This window comes from Thalassophryne amazonica, chromosome 4 (assembly GCF_902500255.1).
Source record: "Thalassophryne amazonica chromosome 4, fThaAma1.1, whole genome shotgun sequence".
NCBI classification, from domain to species: domain Eukaryota; kingdom Metazoa; phylum Chordata; class Actinopteri; order Batrachoidiformes; family Batrachoididae; genus Thalassophryne; species Thalassophryne amazonica.
Window position 1 is genome coordinate 28,476,300 of NC_047106.1, and position 24,490 is coordinate 28,500,789.

Here is a 24,490-nt window from a genome sequence, read left to right on the forward strand (position 1 = left end):
GTCCTTAGCTGTCCTCCTTATTTGATTTTTGTCAAAACCTCAAATCTGTTTCATTTTTAGCTTCTTCATAAATCGAACAATATGTCTGAGGTGTCTGCTTTTACTGTAACTTTGGCTACACCAACACGCCACCTACTGTAGACAGTGAGCCTGACAGGTGTGCTCTTCATGCTGCTGATGGGTTTTCCACCGTGCACATGTAAATGTCATCATCTGCCATCAGCACCCGTAAGATGGTCAACACCTTTTGGTCATGTGACAGTAGGAGACGTGAGTCGTTGGCTAGAATTTTATCTCCCTTCAGCCAAGCGTAGACAGGCTTTGTGCCGTTATCATGAGAACAGTGCAGGTTGAAGTTCTCACTGTACTCCAGGACAGACGAGGCCACCATCTGGATGTAAGGTTTGGACACGGGAACTGTAAATCACAGGACACAAAAGCAAGAAGGAAACACTGGTTCTACTGCATTAAACTTCAGAAGATCAATATATTCTGAGTAACGTTTTGTCACATATAACATTATCACAGAGACAAGCAAATTCTTAAATTTTGTGCAAACACAGTGAAGTATATGTAGAGCAGGTAGCTCAGTGGGATAAGGAGTCTGGCTACCAATATGTAGCCTTGGGTTTGATTCCTAGTTGTCCTACCTGTCTGTGTCTTTGGACAAGGAACTTCATCTGCATTGTCCCAGTCCATCCAGCGATCAAGATTGCTGAATGTTGCTTGGGAAGGAACCTGCATGGACTGGAGTCCCGCCCATGAATCTGGGGATGACCAATGCGCCTTTCGGCCAACAGAGGACTAACAGTGGAATGCCAAAAAAGGACATTTTCCCTCTGGAGAAGGGCTGTTTCTAAGGGCTTCACATCTTTATTCATCATTTAGTTTTTTCAGCAAGCTAAAGCATGCTAGTGGTAGCTCAAAAACAGACATTCAAATTTGCTAAAAACACCCCATTACCTGCCAACTTTTGAATTTATCTATATGGAACACCCACACGTGGGCACATAGTGTATCTAGGGGGGTCTGGCTGCATGCCCGGACCAACACAAATGTGGGATGAATGGGCATCCTGCACACACTCGTGCAGGACATGGAACACGGGGTAAATACAGGGATGTCCCGCCCAATGAGGGACGGTTGGAAGTGCTACACCCCACTGACACTGAGGTGCCACATTCTTGACAATAAGTTTTCAGTTAGTAATTACCTCATGACAGATTGTGTGGGTGTATAGCACAGGGTGTAGACAAGTTCAATGGGCGTGTCTGATAGAGCAAGCAGGAATACATAATATTCCTAAAGTAAAAACACTGAAGTACTGAAACGTGCCAACATGTACAGCATACTCTCCATGCTAAAAAAGAGGCGCCTTCATTGGTTTCGACCATGTCAATCAAATGGACACAGGCCGGATCCCGAAAGATCTACTATATGGTGAGCAAGCGAAAGGTGCATGATCGAGGGGACAGCCACGTCTGTGATCCTGAGATGTCTGTAAAAAGGACATGAAGGTGGCAAACATCAGCGCCGGTGACTGGGAAACCTGTGGCAAAATGTTGTTTAGCCTGGTGCCATTGGCATGTCGCCCCAGGTCTCCCAGGCATTGAGGAAGCAGATATACCAGCACCTCCAACTCCTGAGGCTACACCATCATCTCTCGCAGACGGACAGATGCCAACAATATACACACATGATTAAGGAGGTGTAAGTTGACAAACCAACTCTCTCTAATTGTGCACAACATTGGCATGTTACAGATGGTGGATTTATGGCTCGTGGGCTACAATGATTTTGCAGGCCACCAGTTGGAGTCTTTGCTTGATGTCATAAATCCTTTTCGGTCTTTGAGCATTTTCAAAAAACAAGAGTAAGTGGCTTTTTTATTAAGGAGAGTCATTCTGCATACCATCCACAGTGAGCTCAATGTCGTGCTCGCCAGTGAAGGTGTCGTCCGTGATGGAGATTTCCACTTCATATGCGCCTTCATCAGACAGCCTCAGGTTGTGAAGCAGCAGCGAGCCATTTTCAAACACCAGGACACGGTTGCGGTACTCTGGCCTCAGGTTTCCTATAATGTCGATTCCGATGGACTGCACGACAGTGACGGGTTTCTCTTTACCCCTCTTCAGCTGCCACTTAATGACTGGCTTGTCTGAGCTGCTGCTGGCGTAGCTGACAGAAAATAAGGCCTCTTTCCCCACTGTGCCTCTCACCATCTGGGTCTGGCTGGTCACATTCACCCCTAATGCCTCACCTGCAAAAATGACACAATATGGGCCGTAAAAACTGCATTTTAAACATAGGTGACTCTAAGAAGGGCTTGAAGGGGCTGTAACCCCGCTTGAATTACTAGTGGATGCGACCGGAGAAGTTGTGCATAGTGCAAGTTTTGAATCTTGCATTACCAGTTATACAGCTTCACGTGAAGTGGTATAGAGAAGGATTTTTTTTTAAGAAAACTTGAAAGTTCAGCTACAATTTGCCAGAAGGCATACTGGAGATTCTAGCTAGATTCCCTGCTCCACATCACTATGAAGCTAGGAGTGATGATGCAAAATGCAAACTTGCACGATATGCACAATTTCTTCAATCACAGCTACAGAAGTCAGTTCTTCAGAGTTGTCTGGGTGTCTTGGTGGCTTTCCTCACTAGATGATGGTCCCTTAATTTCAATTTCACTTTATTTTCATTTATATAGCGCCAAATCACAACAGAATTGCCTCAAGGCGCTTCACACAAGTAAGGTCGAACCTTACTAACCACCAGAGCAGCAGTGGTAAGGAAAAGCTCTCTCTGAAGAAGAAACCTCAAGCAGACCAGACTCAAGGGGTGACCCTCTGCTTGGGCCATGCTACAAACATAAATTACAGAACAATTCACAGAAACAATTCACAAAAGGAATATACAAGAAATGCTGTTGGTGCACAGGACAGGATGGTCTCCAGCACAAATACAACTCCCATCAATGGATGGAGCGGCACCTTAAACAGAGAGAAAAAACAGAATCAGGCATCAGAAAGACAAGAAATACAGTATAATTTGCCAGCATTAAACAACAAAAAAACAGGAAATGCTAAGGTGATCGCCAGCCACTAACCCTAAGCTTCACTAAAAGACCCAGAATTTAGGTAAAGTTGAGGCCGCAGCCTGCTCCGTTTCTGATTAAAATGAAATAAAGAGTAAAACGCGCAGAACTATACTATGCCAGTATACTTGCCACACGAAAGGGAAAATAAGTACCTCTTAAGACTGGACTTTGTTAATTCTTCCCCCAGTTCTTTCTGTAATACCGCCGCTTACAAAGCACAAACTCGAACTATTCCACACTTTTAAATTTAATTAAAGTCACAACAAAAATAATCAGGCCTGGGCCCTGCAAGAACTTCTCTTACAGACAAGATACGCTTTTACAGAACCCCGGACAATGGATACAAGCAGTTTTTATACAGTCAATCAATCAATCAATTTTTTTTTATATAGCGCCAAATCACAACAAACAGTTGCCCCAAGGCGCTTTATATTGTAAGGCAAGGCCATACAATAATGATGTAAACCCCAACGGTCAAACGACCCCCTGTGAGCAAGCACTTGGCTACAGTGGGAAGGAAAAAACTCCCTTTTAACAGGAAGAAACCTCCAGCAGAACCAGGCTCAGGGAGGGGCAGTCTTCTGCTGGGACTGGTTGGGGCTGAGGGAGAGAACCAGGAAAAAGACATGCTGTGGAGGGGAGCAGAGATCGATCACTAATGATTAAATGCAGAGTGGTGCATACAGAGCAAAAAGAGAAAGAAACAGTGCATCATGGGAACCCCCCAGCAGTCTACGTCTATAGCAGCATAACTAAGGGATGGTTCAGGGTCACCTGATCCAGCCCTAACTATAAGCTTTAGCAAAAAGGAAAGTTTTAAGCCTAATCTTAAAAGTAGAGAGGGTGTCTGTCTCCCTGATCTGAATTGGGAGCTGGTTCCACAGGAGAGGAGCCTGAAAGCTGAAGGCTCTGCCTCCCATTCTACTCTTACAAACCCTAGGAACTACAAGTAAGCCTGCAGTCTGAGAGCGAAGCGCTCTATTGGGGTGATATGTACTACGAGGTCCCTAAGATAAGATGGGACCTGATTATTCAAAACCTTATAAGTAAGAAGAAGAATTTTAAATTCTATTCTAGAATTAACAGGAAGCCAATGAAGAGAGGCCAATATGGGTGAGATATGCTCTCTCCTTCTAGTCCCCGTCAGCACTCTAGCTGCAGCATTTTGAATTAACTGAAGGCTTTTAGGGAACTTTTAGGACAACCTGATAATAATGAATTACAATAGTCCAGCCTAGAGGAAATAAATGCATGAATTAGTTTTTCAGCATCACTCTGAGACAAGACCTTTCTAATTTTAGAGATATTGCGTAAATGCAAAAAAGCAGTCCTACATATTTGTTTAAATATGCGCTTTGAATGACATATCCTGATCAAAAATGACTCCAAGATTTCTCACAGTATTACTAGAGGTCAGGGTAATGCCATCCAGAGTAAGGATCTGGTTAGACACCATGTTTCTAAGATTTTTACAGGATTACGTCTGTGTAACAGAGGTGGACCTTATTTTGCAAAATCCTTCTCTTATTGGCCCCCGTGGGCATTCAAGGGAGGTCCATCCCCCTGCCCCAGGCCCGCACAATAACGGAAGACATATAATTTATAATTGTAACCTAACTCTCTTTATCCTAAGTGGTACAAACCGGTTAAATCCAGTTCTACATGCACATACCAAGAAAGAACAAAGGAAAGTGAGAATAAGAATGAAACTAAAACTATAACCCTAAATATAATAACTACCTTAATACCAAAAGAAATACAGAAAACAAATAAAGAAAACCATAATTAAACACAGAACTATATGTAACAACTTGAAAGTCTCCACAGAATCTGACTGTTTTATTGTCGTGGGGAGATCATTCCACAGAACAGGGGCATGATAAGAGAAAGCTCTATGACCTGCAGACTTCTTATTCACCCTAGGGACACAAAGTAGTCCTGCACACTGAGAACACAAAGCCCAGGCCGGTACGTAAGGTATAATTAGGTCAGCTCGGAAGGGAGGTGCCAGTCCGTGAACAATTTTATAGACGTTAAAATCTGATCTCACTGGGACAGGAAGCCAGTGAAGGGATGCCAAAATTGGTGTAATGTGGTCGAACTTTCTGCTTCGTGCCAAAAGTCTGGCTGCAGCATTTTGAACCAACTGGAGTGCCCTAATGCTGGACTGCGGTAAACCAGAAAATAGAACATTGCAATAATCCAATCTAGAAGAGATAAACATCTCAGCATCAGCCATAGACAGTATGGGACGAATCTTCGCAATATTTCAGAGGTGGAAGAAAGCAGTCCTCATAATATTTCTAATGTGGAGGTCAAACGACAATGTAGGATCAAAAATTACCTCAAGGTTCCTCACTTTGTCAGTGTGATGTATGACACACGAGCCTAGGCTGAGCATCAACTGGTCAAATTAATGCTGATGTCTCACTGGACCAAGAACCATCATTTCAGTCTTATCAGAGTTTAAAAGTAGGAAGTTTCTAGACATCCAACTTCTCACTGACTTCTAAGGATTTTATGTGAATGAGATTACCAGCAGTTATCAGCATGTACAGTGGGGTAAAAAAGTCAGTCCCTTATTGTGCAAGTTCTCCTACGTAGACAGATGAGAGAGGTCTGTAATTTTTAACATAGGTACACTTCAACTGTGAGAGACAAAATGAGAAAAAAAAATCCAGGAAATCACATTGTGGGATTTTTAAAGAATTTATTGCAAATTATGGTGGAAAATACTGTAAGTATATGGTCAATAACAAAAGTTCAACTCAATACTTTGTAACATAATCTATGTTGGCAATGACAGAGGTCAAACGTTTCCTGTAAGTCTTCACCAGGTTTGCACACACTGTAGCTGGTATTTTGGCCCATTCCTCCATGCAGATCTCCTCCAGAGCAGTGATGTTTTGGGGCTGTTGCTGGGCAACACGGACTTTCAACTCCCTCAACAAATTTTCTATTGGGTTGAGGTCTGGAGACTGGCTCGGCCACTCCAGGACCTTGAAATGCTTTTTACGGAGCCACTCCTTCGTTGCCCGAGCGGTGTTTGGGATCATTGTCATGATGGAAGACCCAGCCACGTTGCATCTTCAATGCTTTCACTGTTGGAAGGAAGGTTTGGCTTAAAACCTCATGACACATGCCCCGTTCATTCTTCCCTTAATATGGATCAGTTGTCCTGTCCCCTTTGGAGAAAAACAGCCCCAAAGCATGATGTTTCCACACCCATGCTTCACAGTAGGTATGGTGTTCATGGGATGCAACTCAGCATTCGTGTTGGGAAAGTGTAGTGACACGGACCCACAACAGGGGGCGCAAATGATCGGACAATGGAAGAGTCGAATATGAACATTTTACTGTTGTGAAAGAGCACAACAAAAACACAGAGGATTACAGAATTTGAGCAAACAGTCAATCCACAAAGGTGACGTGTGGGCAGGCTCGAGGATAGAAGACGTCTGTCCTGAGAAGAACCGGAACCACACGATTTCCTCCGCCACCGAACCTGGAGAATACTGGAGCCGCCAAGTTCCGAGTCCCCAGGTGGCCACCGTCTCCGAGTGTCGGATCTGGTACTGCTGGTGAGGAGCAAAAACAGTCATATGTGGGTGCGTGCACACCCAGTAACAACAATGGTGGGAATTCCACCTCCACCTCTAACACACACTCGTGCAGCTCCTGTCTAACCACTTATCTGGTTGGGGTGTGAAGCGAAGCCGTCGCTGATCACACCAAACGCCAATCTCTCAGATAGGGAACACCACAGGAAAGCGGCTGCAAAAAGAGTTCAGACTAAGACACAGTTAAGGCTGAGAATATTACCTTCACAGGTAGATGATATCTCGGCAACGAGGTGGAGATGACGTCCGGTTTTTATGGAGTGGAATGATGAAGTGTAGATGGATGACAGCTGTCATGAGATAATGAGTGACAGCTGTCACCCCCGGCTGTGTCCGTGATGGAAGCGCCCTCTCGTGCATGAAGCCCGCACTTCAGGCAGGGCGCCCTCTGGTGGTGGGCCACAGTACCTCCTCTTGTGGCGTCCCACACAACAGGACCCCCCCCAGGCTTGTCCGGGTGACGGCGGTAGAAATCGGCCAGGAGGGCTGGGTCCAGGATGAAGCTCCTCTTTACCCAGGAGCGTTCTTCGGGTCCACACCCCTCCCAGTCCACCAAATACTGGAACCCCCAGCCCATTCGACGGACGTCCAGGAGCCGGCGCACTGTCCAAGCCGGCTCCCCGTCGATGATCCGGGCAGGAGGCGGTGCCGGACCGGGAGCACAGAGGGGTGAGGTGAGGTGTGGTTTAATCCGGGAGACATGAAAAACAGGGTGGATCCACAGTGAACCGGGAGTTGGATCTTCACTGCAGCAGGACTGAGGATTTTGATGATCTTGAAGGGTCCAATGAATCTGTCCATAAGTTTGGGTGAGTCCACCTGCAGAGGAATGTCCTTAGTAGATAACCACACCTCCTGCCCGGGCTGGTATGCAGGGGCTGGGGACCGCTGGCGGTCTGCATGGGTCTTAGCCCTCATCCGGGCCTTTAATAAGGCAGAACGGGCGGTGCGCCACACACGATGGCACCTCCGCAGGTGGGCCTGGACCGAGGGCACACCGACCTCTCCCTCCACCACGGGAAACAATGGGGGCTGGTACCCCAGACACACCTCAAACGGGGAGAGGCCAGTGGCAGAAGACACCTGACTGTTGTGTGCATACTCGATCCAGGCCAGATGGTTACTCCAGGCCATCGGGTGCGCTGATGTCACACTGCAGAGGGTCTGTTCCAACTCTTGGTTGGCCCGTTCTGCCTGTCCGTTCCTCTGTGGGTGGTACCCGGACGAGAGGCTCATGGTGGCCCCCAGTTCCCTGCAGAAACTCCTCCAGACTAGAGACGAAAACTGGGGACCACGATCTGAGACTATGTCAGCTGGTATCCCATGCAGACGAACGACGTGGTGGACCAGGAGGTCAGCAGTCTCCTGGGCCGTTGGGAGCGTTGGGAGGGCCACGAAGTGGGCCGCCTTGGAGAACCGGTCCACTATTGTCAGGATGGTAGTCATGCCCTGGGACGGTGGGAGGCCCGTGACGAAATCCAGGCAGATATGGGACCAGGGGCAATGAGGCACCGGGAGCGGCTGGAGAAGTCCTTGGGTCCTCTTATGGTCTGCTTTGCCCCTGGCACAGGTGGTGCAGGCCTGGATATACTCCCGGACGTCGGCTTCCATAGACGCCCACCAGAAGCGCTGCCGGACAACTGCCACCGTCCTTCGCACCCCTGGATGACAGGAGAGCTTGGATCCATGACAGAAATCCAAGACTGCAGCTCTGGCCTCTGGTGGGACGTACAGACGATTTTTTGGTCCAGTTCCGGGGTCCGGGTTCCGTGCCAGGGCCTCCCGGACGGTCTTCCCCACGTCCCAGGTGAGGGTGGCCACTATAGTGGACTCCGGAATGATGGGCTCCGGTGGATCCGACAGCTCAGTTTTGACTTCGTCTTCGTGTACCCGGGACAAGGCATCTGATCTTTGGTTCTTGGTCCCGGGGCGATAGGTGATCCGGAAGTCAAAACACCCGAAGAACAGTGACCAGCGGGCTTGCCTGGGGTTCAGCCGCTTGGCGGTCCTGATATACTCCAGGTTCCGTTGGTCAGTGAAAACTGTGAATGGCACAGACGCTCCCTCCAAAAGGTGTCTCCACTCCTCAAGAGCCTCTTTCACCGCAAGGAGTTCTCGGTTGCCGACGTCATAGTTCCATTCAGCCGTGGTCAACCTGCGAGAAAAGTAGGCACATGGGTGAAGAACCTTATCGGTCTCTCCGCTCTGGGATAGCACGGCTCCTATCCCTGAGTCAGAGGCGTCCACTTCAACCACAAACTGGCGGCCAGGGTCGGGCTGCACCAGAACTGGTGCAGTCGAGAACCGTCGTTTCAACTCCCTGAACGCTGCTTCGCACCGATCCGACCAGGTGAAGGGGACTTTTGGAGAGGTCAGGGCTGTCAGGGGGCTAACTACCTGACTGTAGCCCTTAATGAACCTCCTGTAGAAATTTGCAAAACCGAGGAACTGTTGCAGCTTCCTACGGCTTGTTGGTTGGGGCCAATCTCTCACCGCCGCAACCTTGGCCGGATCAGGGGCGACGGAGTTGGAGGAGATGATAAACCCCAGGACAAAGAGGTGCGGTGAAACTCACACTTCTTGTCCCTTCACAAACAGTCGGTTCTCCACCATCACTGCAGGACCTGACGTACATGCTGGACATGAGTCTCAGGATCCGGAGAAAAGATGAGTATATCGTCCAGGTATACGAAGACGAATTGGTGCAGGAAGTCCCGCAAGACATCATTAACCAAAGCTTGGAATGTCGCGGGGGCATTAGTGAGGCCGAACGGCATGACCAGGTACTCAAAATGACCTAACGGGGTGTTAAATGCCGTCTTCCACTCGTCTCCCTTCCGGATCCGAACCAGGTGGTATGCATTTCTAAGATCCAACTTGGTGAAGATTTTGGCTCCATGCAGGGGCGTGAACACTGAATCTAACAGGGGCAACGGGTATCGATTGCGAACCGTAATCTCATTCAGCCCCCTGTAATCAATGCATGGACGGAGTCCGCCGTCTTTCTTGCCCACAAAAAAGAAACCTGCACCCATCGGGGAGGTGGAATTCCGGATCAGCCTGGCAGCTAATGAGTCCCGGATGTAGGTCTCCATTGATTCGCGCTCAGGTCGTGAGAGATTGTACAGCCTGCTGGACGGAAACTCAACGCCCGGAATCAAATCAATGGCACAATCATACGGACGGTGCGCGGGAAGGGTGAGCGCCAGATCCTTGCTGAAGACGTCAGCAAGATCGTGGTACTCAACCGGCACTGCCGTCAGATTGGGAGGGACTTTGACTTCCTCCTTAGCCTGTAAACCGGGAGGAACCGAGGATCCTAAACACACCCGATGGCAGGTTTCGCTCCACTGAACCACCACCCCAGACGACCAATCAATCCGGGGATTGTGTTTCAACATCCAAGGGAAGCCCAAAATCATGCGGGAGGTAGCAGGAGTCACAAAAAACTCGATCTCCTCCCGATGATTTCCAGACACCACCAGAGTTACTGGTTGTGTCTTGTGTGTGATTAAAGGGAGAAGGGTGCCATCTAGTGCCCGCACCTGCAATGGCGAAGAGAGTGCCACCAGAGGGAGCCCTACCTCCCTAGTCCATCTGCTGTCTAGCAGATTCCCTTCTGACCCCGTGTCCACCAGTGCTGGGGTTAAATCCCCGCTCAGGATTGTAACTGGGAGTCGTGTGGAAATATGTGTATGCCCCACGTGAATGTCTTGGCCCACCCTAAGCCCAGTTTCTAGGTGGCAGGCGTTGGTGTTTAACCGCTTGGGGCAGTCTCTCTGCAGAGGGTCACTCGAGCCGCAGACAAAGCACTCCCCGCGGGCCAGCCTCCTCTGTCTGTTAGGTGGTCTAAATGTGGCCCTGCTCGTGTCCATAGCTTCATCAGCAGGGGGAGCTGTAGCCACACGGAGCGTTGAGGCTGTGGAGCGTGGGGAGGACAGAACCTTTTCGGACCCGGAAGGGAGAGGGACGGTGCATGCCCGGCCACGTCCTTCGTCTCGCTCCCGACGGCGTTCCTCTAACTGATTGTCTAACCGTATAACGAGATCAATAAGCCCATCTAGATCCCGCGGTTCTTCCTTGGCTACCAGGTGCTCCTTCAGGACCGACGACAGTCCGTTTATGAAGGCGGCGCAGAGCGCAACGTTATTCCAGCCGGACCTCGCAGCCGCGATGCGGAAATCGACTGCATATTTGGCTGCGCAGCAGCAGCACAGTTGAAGCAGTCTCTCCTCTATTAGGGTGATCAAAAACCATTTTGAACTCCCTCACAAACCCAGTATAAGTGGTAAGGAGCCGTGAATTTTGCTCCCAAAGCACTGTAGCCCAAGCGCGTGCCTCACCACGAAGCAAGTTAATAACATAAGCCACCTTACTGGCGTCAGACGCGTACATGACGGGACGTTGTGCAAAGACGAGCGAACACTGCATAAGAAAGTCCGCGCACATCTCCACACAACCTCCGTACAGCTCTGGGGGACTTATGTATGCTTCAGGGGATGGTGGGGGGGATCATTGAATGACCAGTGGAATGTCTATATTCTGCACCGGGTCGGCAGGAGGAGGAGCTGCAGCAGCGCCCTGAGCACGCGCTTCCACCTGCCTGGTGAGAGCCTCCATCCTGCGGTTAAGGATGACGTTTTGCTCGGTCATCAAATCCAACCGAGCGGTAAAGGCGGTGAGGATTTGCTGCAACTCACCAATCACGCCTCCTGCAGACGCCTGTGCACCCTGCTCTTCCATTGGTTGTCCAACAGATGGTTGACGCCCCTTGGGATCCATGATGCTGGCCGAGATATCCTGTTGGGAAAGTGTAGTGACACGGACCCACAACAGGGGGCGCAAATGATCGGACAATGAAAGAGTCGAATATGAACACTTTACTGTTGTGAAAGAGCACAACAAAAACACAGAGGATTACAGAATTTGAGCAAACAGTCAATCCACAAAGGTGACGTGTGGGCAGGCTCAAGGATAGAAGACGTCTGTCCTGAGAAGAACCGGAACCACACGATTTCCTCCGCCACCGAACCTGGAGAATACTGGAGCCGCCAAGTTCCGAGTCCCCAGGTGGCCACCGTCTCTGAGTGTCGGATCTGGTACTGCTGGCGAGGAGCAAAAACAGTCATATGTGGGTGCGTGCACACCCAGTAACAACAATGGTGGGAATTCCACCTCCACCTCTAACACACACTCGTGCAGCTCCTGTCTAACCACTTATCTGGTTGGGGTGTGAAGCTGTCGCTGATCACACCAAACGCCAATCTCTCAGATAGGGAACACCACAGGAAAGCGGCTGCAAAAAGAGTTCAGACTAAGACACAGTTAAGGCTGAGAATATTACCTTCACAGGTAGATGATATCTCGGCAACGAGGTGGAGATGACGTCCGGTTTTTATGGAGTGGAATGATGAAGTGTAGATGGATGACAGCTGTCATGAGATAATGAGTGACAGCTGTCACCCCCGGCTGTGTCCGTGGCGGCAGCGCCCGCTCGTGCCTGAAGCCCACACTTCAGGCAGGGCGCCCTCTGGTGGTGGGCCAGCAGTACCTCCTCTTCTGGCAGCCCACACAACAATTCGTCTTCTTCCAAACATGACTAGTTGAGTTTTTACTAAAAAGTTCTATTTTGGTTTCATCTGAGCACATGATATTCTCCCATTCCTTTTATGGATCATCCATATGCTCTCTGGCAAACTTCAGACGGGCCTGGACATGTACTGGCTTAAGCAGGGGGACACGCCTGGCACTACAGGATTTGAGTCCCTCGTAGTTTGTAGCCTCTGTTACTTTGGTCCCAGCTCTTACTCCCACAGTTGATTTATTCACACCAACCTGCTTGACTATTGCAGATTCACTCTTCCCAGCCTGGTGCACATCTGCAATTTTCTTCCTAGTGTCCTTCGACAGCTCTTTGGTCTTGGCCATGGTTGAATTTGGAGTCTGACTGTTTGAGGCTGTGGACAGGTGTCTTTTATACAGATAACGCATTCCAACAGGTGCTATTAATACAGATAACAGGTGGAGGACAGAAGAGCTTCTCAAAGAAGAAGTTACAGGTCTGTGAGAGCCAGAAATTTTGCTTGCTTGTGGGTGACCAAATACGTCCTATATAAGTCCTACAATGTTCTGGATTCTGGATTTTTTTTTTTTTCTCATTTTGTTTCTTATAATTGAAGTGTACCTATTATGACAATTACAGACCTCTCTCATCTTTCTAAGTAGGAGAACTTGCACAATCAGGGACTGACTAAATACTTTTTTACCCCACTGTATAACTGAGTATCATCAGCATAGCAGTGAAAGGAATCCCAAAATGGTGCAATATGTGCCAAGGTTTGCTATGGAGAAAAGCAGGGGGCCTAAGATGGACCCCTGTGGAACCCAAAATTTCATGTCACTGAGGTTAGAGATAATGTTACTGTACAAAACACAGTGAGAACGACTGGTCAAGTATGACGTCAACCATGCAAGGGTACTCCCAGTAATCCCAAAGTGATTTTCCATCTTATCAAGTAGAATATGATGATCCACGGTATCAAATGCAGCACTGAGATCTAACAGCACCAGAACCGTAGTGATGTCTGAATCCATTGCGAGCACAAGATCATTCACCACTTTATTGAGAGCCGTTTCTGTGGAATGATATTTTCTAAAAGCAGAGTGGCTCAGAAAGATTATTCTCAGTAAGATAGCCCACGAGCTGCTGTGACACCACTTTTTTCCAGAATTTTAGAGCAAAATGATAGATTTGATATCGGTCAATAGTTTTTCATTACACTAGGGTCAAGATAAGGTTTCTTAAGTAATGGTTTAATCACTGCAGATTTTAAACATTTAAGAACAGGTCCAGAAGTTAAAGAAAGATTAATAATTTCCAGCACAGTTGGCCCAAGAGCGGGCCACAGGTCCTTAAACAGTTTTGTTGGTATCGGATCAAATAAACAGGTTGTACTTTTTGTTGATGTTACGAGTTTCGTCAGCATGCCTAGAGAGATACTCTCAAATTCTGTAAATCTAGGTAATACCTCAATAATGGCACCCACCTCAATAGCAGGGTGTAGTGGCTGGGTTAAGGCATGCTGGGATATGTTTAACCTAATGTCTCCTATTTTCTTCTCAAAGAAATCCAGAAAATCTTGTGCTGTAAAAGGAGAGCGAACTACAGGTGGTTGTCTATGAATAAGTGTTGCCACTGTGTCGAACAAGAACTTTGAGTTATGCTTGTTTTTGTTGATCAAATCAGAGTAATAGGTCCGCTTTGTAGCCAGTAATGCATGCTTATAATCTAAGATAGCATCACGCCACGCAAGGTGGATTACTTCTAATTTTGAACTATGCCATTTCCGTTCTAGACCTCTTGCTTTATGCTTGAGGTCACGCAGATAATCACTGAACCAAGGTGACTGTGTTTTGGGGGAGCGCGGTTTTAACACAGGTGGCGCAATCATGCCGAGTGTAGTTTTGAGCACTGAGTTTAAACTATCCACAAGACTGTCTACTGATTGGGTATTTTCAAAATGTGAAGCTTAGACATCAGGCAGTCTAGCTTCGAGTTCAGTCTTAGTTGAGGAGTTGATGCATCGCCGTAGTGATATATAAGGTTGTTGTTTCACTAAACATGGCAGCAAAACTGTAAACTTAATAAGTGAGTGATCAGAGACTACTGATGTAAGAGGCATGATGTCAATATTCGTGACAGCAATACCACGTGCGAGAACCAAATCCAGGGTATATCCACTAATGTGCGTCAAGTCCCGAATGCATTGCCGAAATCCTAATGCATCCATAATTTCCATAAATGATTTGCAGAGGGGATCAGAAGGCTTATTTATATGAACATTAAAGTCACCAATGATCAGAATGTTATCTGCACTAGTTGACAAGTTGGAGATGAACACACCAAATTCATCTAAGAATGCAGAATATGGGCCAGGAGGCTTATATACAGTGACAAAGTTGTTATGTGTCGGACGCAGCTCGGAGAACCGACCAGCGTTTGAAGGACCCAGTATGAAATAAGCAGAGCACGGTACAAAGGCTAACTGAATTTAATACATAACAGTGATACAAAAATAACAGAAAGTGCGGTCTGGCGTGGTGCGCTCCCAGCAGCGCTAACGGTCCGGAGCCAGAAGCTGTTCGGACCCAAGGACCCCGCCGACACCCCCCAGGTGGCCGCAACAAACCGAGTCTGTGAAAGAAGGAACCATTATGTGAGTCCACACTCTACACACAGAGAGAACACTTAAAGGTGTACAAACAGCAAACACTTCCTGGCTTGATTACTAATCAACTTCCCAACCTGCAGGCATGGAACATCCAGTTCACAAAACTCCACTGCAGTGGAAGCCGATACATGACTAACATACAGCTCAATATAAAAAGGTGTGAGGGACACCACATTTACTGACTATAAATGTTAGTCACAAAATCTAACGTACCTCAGGAAGTGTGCTGACGAGCGTGAGACCTCACCCCCTCCTCTTTCACAGACCGTGCATCAAACCTGGACGTTCTCTGCATCCACTGATGATGAGATGGCTCCCGAGATGACGATCTCACCCGTCTGGTCACAAGGTCGAGTCTCTGGCAAATACACACTGTAAACTCCAGTCTTAAATGCCACCATGTTCCAATCCATATAGATGCACCTCAGCTGTGAGTCCTGACGAGCCGCAGGTGATCAGGGTGAGGTCCTGATAACCTCAGCAACACAGCCACTCAGTCCCAAATGCAAGCCACCTGGAAGGAGAAACAAAGGACAGAAACAAAAAGGCAGCCAGGCCCCCCCAGCCATATAACAGTACCCCACCCTCACGGGAAGCCTCCCGGCAACCACACAAACCTGGCCCAGGAGAAACACCCCCCTCCAGGGACCATGGCTGGAAACCGCATCTGCATTCGTCTTCCAACAGAATGGTTGATGTCCTCTCCTCTGGCTGCATCCTTGCCTTTGTTTCAGTCAGTCCCTTAGCACAGGTGTGGCCAGGAGTTCTTAAACCTGTGCAGTCAGCCTTTATCCAACCATGTTCGGTCTTTAGTCATAAAACAAAAAAGACAAACACAAACAACCAAAACATCCCCCCTCCCCAGGGGACCGTCCCATCAAACCCCGGGAAGAGGAGAAAAGAAAAACCCCAAACTTAAGCTTACAAATAAAAGTGCTAAAACACCCCGCCCCCCCTCCCCCCCCAAACGACATGTAGGGACCAACACCCCCCAGAGGACTTCCCGCCAGCTCCAGGAGTAATAACCACAGCCGAGGTCCCTCTGGGATCCAACGTCACCCACGGGGACTCCCAGCGCCTCCCAGAGGACCACTCGTCAACCCCAGGAGACGCCTCCCCTCATGACCAACGGACCCAGCCTCGGCCGACTATGGCTAGATGGACCCACAGCCCTTTCCCCTCCAGAGGACACCACAGTCAAACCCTGAGGGCGGAAACTGGGGGGAAAAAACAAAAGGAGAAAAACACCCCCCCCCCCCAGGTGCAGAGGTTACCCGGGAAACGCCCAGCATAACCAACCTGCACCTCTCCAGCAACGCCGACTCTACGGCTCACCTGGCTGGAGTCAGAGGAGAAGAGAGGGCACAACAAAAAACAAACAAAAAAAGAAAAAAAAAAAAAACCAATTACCCCCCCATGACCCCCCAGGGGACCGTCCCATCAAACCCTGGGAGGTGAAACTGAAAGAAATAAAAAGAAAGACTAACAGACTAACATACAGTTGCGTGGGTCCTTTTTTTTTTTTTTTCTTAAACAGAGCTGCAGGGTCACGACCCCAGACACTAATAGTGTAATAAAAAAATCCCACACAAAAACCAACTCAAAAAACACCCACACAAAATGAACTAACACAAAACAAATCAGTGACGTATACCGTTAAGCTCAAACAAATCGAACACACCTGTTCTAACTTAAGAGCTTAACGGTAATGTGACTAAGTCACCAAAAGAGGGAGCCAAAGTGCTAAAAATGAAAAACCCCCTTTGGTGACAAAAAACAAACGAGCTGCATCTCCGTGCGCAGCTGTGTGCAACACACAACCAAAATGTGCTCAACTAAATAACGCCGGAGCTGATACAACAGACGCAGTAGTTATCTTTATCCGGGGAAACGGGGCTACAACTGTAACACAGGAAGCACAGCGACCCGTGCCACAGAGCTCCGCCATGCGCGTGCACCCATTACAGACACACTCTTGCAGCTCCCGTTTAAACCTCTTATCCGGTCGGAGCGTGACGCGAAGCCGTCGCCAGTCACACTCCACCACGACCCACGGATAAGGCACAAACACAGGAACACGGCTGCAAGAGAGCACAAATCAGTATTCAGTAATGGGTCTCAAACACGCACCATCCGGGCGGAGAGCACCCGCAACTGATCCGGATAACTACTGAACGTCTGCTGCCGCCTTCCCGCGCGTTACCGTCTCTGCTACCGCTGGGTCCGTGATGTTTGGCCAGAGACTACTGTTATGTGTCGGACGCAGCTCGGAGAACCGACCAGCGTTTGAAGGACCCAGTATGAAATAAGCAGAGCACGGTACAAAGGATAACTGAATTTAATACATAACAGTGATACAAAAATAACAGAAAGTGCGGTCTGGCGTGGTGCGCTCCCAGCAGCGCTAACAGTCCGGAGCCAGAAGCTGTTCGGACCCAAGGACCCCGCCGACACCCCCCAGGTGGCCGCAACAAACCGAGTCTGTGAAAGAAGGAACCATTATGTGAGTCCACACTCTACACACAGAGAGAACACTTAAAGGTGTACAAACAGCAAACACTTCCTGGCTTGATTACTAATCAACTTCCCAACCTGCAGGCATGGAACATCCAGTTCACAAAACTCCACTGCAGTGGAAGCCGATACATGACTAACATACAGCTCAATATAATAAGGTGTGAGGGACACCACATTTACTGACTGTATAAATGTTAGTCACAAAATCTAACGTACCTCAGGAAGTGTGCTGACGAGCGTGAGACCTCACCCCCTCCTCTTTCACAGACCGTGCATCAAACCTGGACGTTCTCTGCATCCACTGATGATGAGATGGCTCCCGAGACGACGATCTCACCCGTCTGGTCACAAGGTCGAGTCTCTGGCAAATACACACTGTATACTCCAGTCTTAAATGCCACCATGTTCCAATCCATATAGATGCACCTCAGCTGTGAGTCCTGACGAGCCGCAGGTGATCAGGGTGAGGTCCTGATAACCTCAGCAACACAGCCACTCAGTCCCAAATGCAAGCCACCTGGAAGGAGAAACAAAGGACAGAAACAAAAAGGCAGCCAGGCCCCCCCAGCCATATAACAAAAGTAATACCACTGATTTTTATTCTTCTGACCTTGGCAATGCGTAATATCCTGAGCAGAGCAGAGAATCAGATGCTCAAAGAAGTTATATTTGTGACCCCCAACAGCTAATAAATTAAACCAAGATTTGTAAATAAGAGCAACACCTCTGCCTTGCTTTGCATCACGAGGGACATGACTAAATGTATACGAGGTCTGTGTGAGCAGTGGTCCACCCCTCTCCGCTCCTCTTTCCATGACAAAAACTCCTGTAACAGAGGAATGTGCCATTCATTTCTAAACTGTGTTTTATCCGGGACGTCCTCTGACTAGCACAGAAATTGCGGAAGATGTGGACATCAGGACTTTTTCGGCACATTGAGACAGACATGTGGAGGAATTCCGCGAGTCGCGGCGGAGCCGCATGGCACAAAGCAACGCCGTGATGAAGCCTCACAGGACATGTTGGGGCATGTCCAGCTCATGCACAATTTCTGGGATAGTCACACGACTGAAAAGCCACCGACAGCCGTCTGAAATCCATCTCAAAGCCGTCCTGTGAGACCAACACGGAGGTGGTTTGTCCCGCGCCATGAGCGGCACGGTGGCACATCCGTCCGCTTCTTTTTCCATGAAAAAAACTCCTGTAACAGTGGAATGTGCCGAAAAAGTGCTGATGTCCACGCCTTATGCCTTTTTTGTGGAAGTCAGACGACGTCCCGGATCAACAAAGCCTTCACATTGGAAATGATCTGGTTGTTTCAGCAGTGTGTCAGCCTGTCGATCGGCGCTCGGACTGCGCCGCACTATCAGACGCTGTGGACGGTCTTTAAACCGGCTGGAGCACTCCTTAATCTGTGTAATCCCCATAAAATGGTCCCTGAAAGCCATCTGAATTTTCCGAATGGTGTCCACCTGGAGGTCTCTCACAGTTTCTCGAAAAAATTGATGCAGCAAAGCTCCAAATCGTTCAGACATTTATTCGCAATAAAAATCCAATGAGAGGGGTGGACCACTGCTCACACAAAGCCTGTTCACAGGCAACTGACGCAACCGACAGGCGTGAAAAAACTCACGCATGCGCACGAAGGTTCAAGCTTGGCTGATGCAATCACACGTGATTCAAATCCATATGGTTTTTGCAAAAAATAAAAAGGTCCGATACTTTTCTAACAGACCTCATATGTTGGTGGGCAGGCCTCATTTAAGGGGAGGACAGCTGTAGGTTTAAGGCAGGTTTCACATAACCCAATCCTATCTAAGTGATGATCAATAATTAGATAATTAATCAACAATGATTTTGCGGATAGTGATCTTATGTTAATGAGACCCAGACTAAGGACCTCAGTGGGGTCGACACTTGAACTGTTTGTGTTTAGGGGTGGTTCCAGAGTAGAATACTGTATATAAGATTCTTAGAAGTAGGTTTAGGTTTGAAACATTCCACTCGCGTTGTAGGGAGCAGACACGAAATCTTTGATATTGCTGGAACAACCATTGGGGCTTCCTCAATTTCAACATCATCCAATGTAGTAATGGGTTTTAAGTTTGCAAAGCATATCCCTCTATGATTTTTATGGACATGGCTACGGAAGCAGGCCACAGTCTCAACTTGTTGAATTTCCCTCCCTGGCAGATACACTGCACTATCACCATAGTGTTTTTTTGCACTAATTTCCCCGCTAAGCTAATGGATTCCACACCCACATTTGTCATAAGCCTTGCAGGGTCTCCAATCATCTGCTCCATGGCCCTTAGTTTTTCAAAACTGTCTGTTCCACACAGATTTGCCATACTGTTTGTATTTCGTCATAATTGATGTAAATAAAATCCAAGACATAATCAGTGACTAAGAAATGTTCATGTATCCATCCCCTGACTTGTCTAAAGAAGACTGGATATAAAAGTGATGGTTTAGATGTAATACTAAAGGGTACACTTACTCATGTATTCACACCATCATTTTGGCTTTTAGATTTGCATTTCTTTTAATTCAAAATGTAGAGATGACTTTTCACTGTGAAATTAAAGGGCACAAATTTAGAAATTCTAATATAAAACACCTGATTTTTTTTCTTTTTTTTTTTTGATGCCTTGAAAATTTTCAAACGTAAAAAACTCAATGGGATCACAAACTATTTAACACACTGTATGTTTTACTTTAAAGGAGCAGAATATTTGTTTCACAATTTGAGTTTTGAGATAGCTAGAATAAAAAAAGTACATTACCAGATTAGTTGTATCTGCAGATGCTGGTTCTAGTATCAATATTTGATCAGACATGGACAAGTATTGTGGCATCCCTTCTCAGAACCTTTAAATGTGACGTGTTAACACATTTCTAATGGAACACACTGCCATACTCTGCAAACTGAATACTATTTCTTGTGTTTCAGATTATATATTTGCAAAAGTTGTCATTTACACTGACATGTCTATATTTTTCACCAGAATTGCAAAAAACCTAAACAAACAAACAACCCCCCCAATCCCCCCCCCCCCCCCCCCCCCCCCCCCCCATGTAGTGTGCCCATTACATTTAGGTGATAACCTGGATCCAAATAATTATGTCAAATATTTGTTCATACTTTTTTGCACAAAAGACCTTGCTTTAAAAACACATTTTTTTCATGAATTATTTCTCAACAGCTAATGAATATTTAGTTGCTTCAGCCAGCAGTGCTCTGTTAGCCTGTGCTAAACACGCTAACAAAAACATATACACTCATGTTTTGTTTACTCATTCCCGTGATGTCTGATCCTGCAATGCTAATTCAGATGCTAACATCTTCGTTAAGTGCCGTGTGACTGGGCCATGACAAGGATTTTCTTGACATTTCCTCACAGTGAAAGGACTTTTTTTTTAATTGATATTGTTATGCTTCACCTCTTACGCAGTTAGAGTCAAGTGATCACAGTGTTAGCTGCGTTCTACCTTCTATGGAAGACTTCTGTTTTGGGAATGTTCATAACCTAAGTTGCCATAAGTCACTAAAGACTAAACATTGGTCTGTAAAGAGCCTTCTTCTGTCAGCTTGAAAAGTAGGGAGGTAGGTAGGGAGAGAGCGAGCAGAAGTGCTCACGATTCTCTACAGCGAGGCTGTTAGCATGGCATCGCCTCATTGCTCGGGCAACCATTTGGGCTGCCTGACAAGAGTTGCCAAGACAATAAAACAAAGGGCATGATTGTTGGAACGGGTTTCCAACCATGAAAAGAGAGAGCGAGTGAGAGAGAAAGTCTTTGTCACTGGGTGAAGTAGGAGACAGACACAGAGCCCAGTGATCCCACTGAAAGAAGCCCAGTCCCCGTTAACTGCCTCCTTGGTACGGCTCATAAGAATCAAATGGCATGCGTTTAAACCAAAATCACCTTTAGCTAAAAAAAACACAAAACTTTTATGTTACTATTGTTGGCCTAAAATGAGGGTAAATAAACAGAAAAAAAGATGGGGGGAAAACACCACAGTTTTTGAGTTTAGTCAACCTAAGGCATTAGTTTAGTCAATGTGTTCAGTATAAGCTAATCTAAGTATAAATTAACCTAACCTATGGCATTGGTCTGGTCAGTGTGTTCATTAAGCTAGCCCTAAAGGATGCCATTACTTTTTTACAATACTTATGTAAACATTATTATAAGTTTTTTTAAAAATATTATTTTGGAAAATTATCTTGGGAAGGAATGAATGAAAATAAACACGGCACTTGCGAAGGCAGATACAGAAGTCCAAAGTCCACTCAAAACAGCAACAAATTAAAGCTAACAATTGTGTAATTATTATACAACAAGTCAAGTCTGGGAGCATGTGCTGGTGCTGCACATCACCGCATCCACAACACCACAAAACTGCATCATGGATGGCATCCACTCAGGTTGTAAAAAATCCTTTTTGTTCATTAAACTCAAAAAGACTTCTCCACTACTTGCCTTAATATCAAGCCAGTATTTTAACATTCACAATTTTGGGTTCCACCTTAAAATTATTCTTCCCAGACTACTTTTATTCAAATAAAATATTAGTTAATAAAGTTCAATGTAAGACTGGGTGACATAACAATATGTATCTTTCAGACATTATAAAAATGTAAATTAATATGCAAATAATGAATGTTTACAAGTGCAATGATAATATTTCATGAGGTGAAAGATGAAATGTTCCATTCAACGAGGATCACAAATGAAAAAAATTATTTGTTTTATATAACGCCTAAAATAGATCCTTGTCATTTGATATCAAATTTATTGCCAAGTAACTTCAATAAATGGACTGCATTTATATAGCGCTTTTCTATCTGCATTAGACACTGAAAGCGCTTTACAATTATGCCTCACATTCACACTCACACACTGATGTCAGGGTGCTGCCATACAAGGTGCCTACTCCACACCAGGAGCAACACAAGGATTAAGGACCTTGCCCAAGGGCCCTTAGTGGTTTTCCGGTCAGGGTGGGGTTTGAACCGAGGATCCTCCAGTCTGAAGCCCAACACTTAACCACTAGAACATCACGAATGATGGTCAAGTTCTCACATATTTGACACCAGATCACATTCCTTGTATATGAGAATTTATTTGGCAATAAATTAAATTCTGATTGTGATATGTTATTAATTTATAAACGTGAGAAAAGCGACTTACATTTTGGTGTGCGTCTTTCACGTCAAGAGGTTCCAAACAGCCCAACACGAACTTTAAATAGTAGTCCAATCCAACCCAAAATTGTTCTTGCAAAAACAGTCAGATAGTTCAAAAACAATCCTGACAATGTAGTACCCGATTCTGTGAAAAAACAAACTCTGCCATGTTTGTCACCGTCAGCACTAGTATGCGCATGTTGTGCCACGCCATGCAATAGCACAAAACATATAGAACCAAAATTGCACGGTAAATGGAACACAATGGCAAATGGTATGAATAATCCATATCACGTGACCAACAAACCACCAGTCAAATGACAATGATCTATTTAGGCGTTAGATAATATAGGCAATATTTATTTCTGTTGTCAATCACAATTGCAGTTAACAAGTTAGGCCATGCTGCACACACACACTGTTTAGCCTACGCAGAGCTAGCTAGCTAGCTATTTCCAGGATCATTTCACTTTGTATGTTCACCTGTCCATTCAACATGGCAAAAGTTGATGTCTCAGAGCAACATTTATAAAGGTACATAGCACAATATTTACTGTGTGTGGTTGAAAACGAAGGCCACAACATTCAGAGGAAGACAGCAAGTGACCTCAGCAACAAGTTATTACCAGCAGCAGAAAAATTTTAATTTGTAATAAAATAATGAAAATAACATTATTAACTGGATACTATTACTTTGAATGTACATTTCTTCTCCAGAACTTAAAAAGATATATATAAAGTTTCTAGTGTTTGTTCCTTGAGGTGGTCAAAGCCTTGCGGTGTGCACGGGGTCACGCGATCAACGGCTGCCTATCAATCAGGAAAATCTGCTTCCAACAAAACCAGGACTAACTTCACCAAAGTATTTACACTTACGATTTCAGCTTCAAAGCTGAACTGATGCATTTGAAAGAGGCCGAAGGCTTTCTGCTGATAATCCTTTGGAATGTAGTCACTTGGGGAATGTCAGGAGTTACCTGTGATCAGAAGGAGCAGGAGGCTGCAGAGCATCGGTAGTGGAGGAACGTCAGCCAAACGCTCGCCCGGAGAGGAGCTCCTGCTCTTCACCTTCATGTTGTGTCCTGGACTGAGTGTTTCTCCCACTTGGTGATCATGGTTTGTCGTCCCTGTGCACGTCTGTGCAGCTCTGTGCACACTGGCCTGTCCGCACTGAGCTCTCCTCACAGCAGCAGCCAACTGTGGGTCATGTGAGGCAGTTTGTGTGAGCTGCTCCCTTTTATTCACAGTAGAAGCTCAAAGAAAACAGTTTTTAAAAGGGGTGATTTCTGTCATTTTGACTTTTTTTTTTTAAAGTGGTAAGAGCTCAGCCCATTACTGAATCCACCCGCTTTGATGGAATTCCTGCAGCGAGAAGTTCTTTAATTTAAATTGCAACTCTGGGAAAGAAAAACAACTCACTTGCCCCCCTCTTTGGCCCACTTTGTCTCATTGTGCAGAAATTTGTGTGGAGTCACACTCACAATAATCTCAGAATCTCACTTGTCATAAACTTGGAGGTCACCTCCAAGCACGGGTGTTTGTTGTGAAGAGAAAAATGAATTATCATAAAATAAATAATGTGCAAACCAATAAGATATGTGCCAACCAACTTTAAAACGGTAAAATATCTCAAAGTGAACTCTAATGTGCACAGTTCATTTTGTTTCGAGATTCAGCATAACGTAAATGAATGAGTTGTTGGCTCCTGATTTAAGCCTGTCTCAGTTAACATTCTTTGATATGGAGTTGTCAACAATTGCAGGGGTGTGAATTAGTGGTTAAAAACAGTGTTGTTGTTGTGTGGCTGGGGGGGCCTGGCTGCCTTTTGTTTCTGTTTTC

The 24,490-nt window shown here is 46.3% G+C and overlaps 1 protein-coding gene across 1 annotated transcript; it reads right to left on the reverse strand.

Moving 5' to 3' along the window:
- Window positions 1–141: 141 nt before the first annotated feature.
- On the reverse strand, window positions 142–24,013 carry LOC117509570 (hepatocyte cell adhesion molecule-like). Its single transcript, XM_034169306.1, has 3 exons — window positions 23,629–24,013; window positions 1,913–2,260; window positions 142–417 (listed from the first exon to the last, which is right to left on the reverse strand). The coding sequence occupies exons 1-3, from the start codon at window positions 23,723–23,725 to the stop codon at window positions 167–169; spliced, it is 696 nt and encodes a 231-aa protein (XP_034025197.1). The 5' UTR covers window positions 23,726–24,013; the 3' UTR covers window positions 142–166.
- Window positions 24,014–24,490: the final 477 nt, after the last annotated feature.

What these genes read in the sequence shown, in the direction of transcription:
- LOC117509570 (XM_034169306.1), bottom strand. Translation starts at nt 23,725, where the DNA reads ATGAAGGTGAAGAGCAGGAGCTCCTCTCCGGGCGAGCGTTTGGCTGAC. An exon ending in CCTGCTCCTTCTGATCACAG is followed by an intron (nt 2,261 to 23,628) that starts GTAACTCCTGAC and finishes TCATTTTTGCAG; the next exon opens with GTGAGGCATTAGGGGTGAAT. An exon ending in CATTGAGCTCACTGTGGATG is followed by an intron (nt 418 to 1,912) that starts GTATGCAGAATG and finishes TGTGATTTACAG; the next exon opens with TTCCCGTGTCCAAACCTTAC.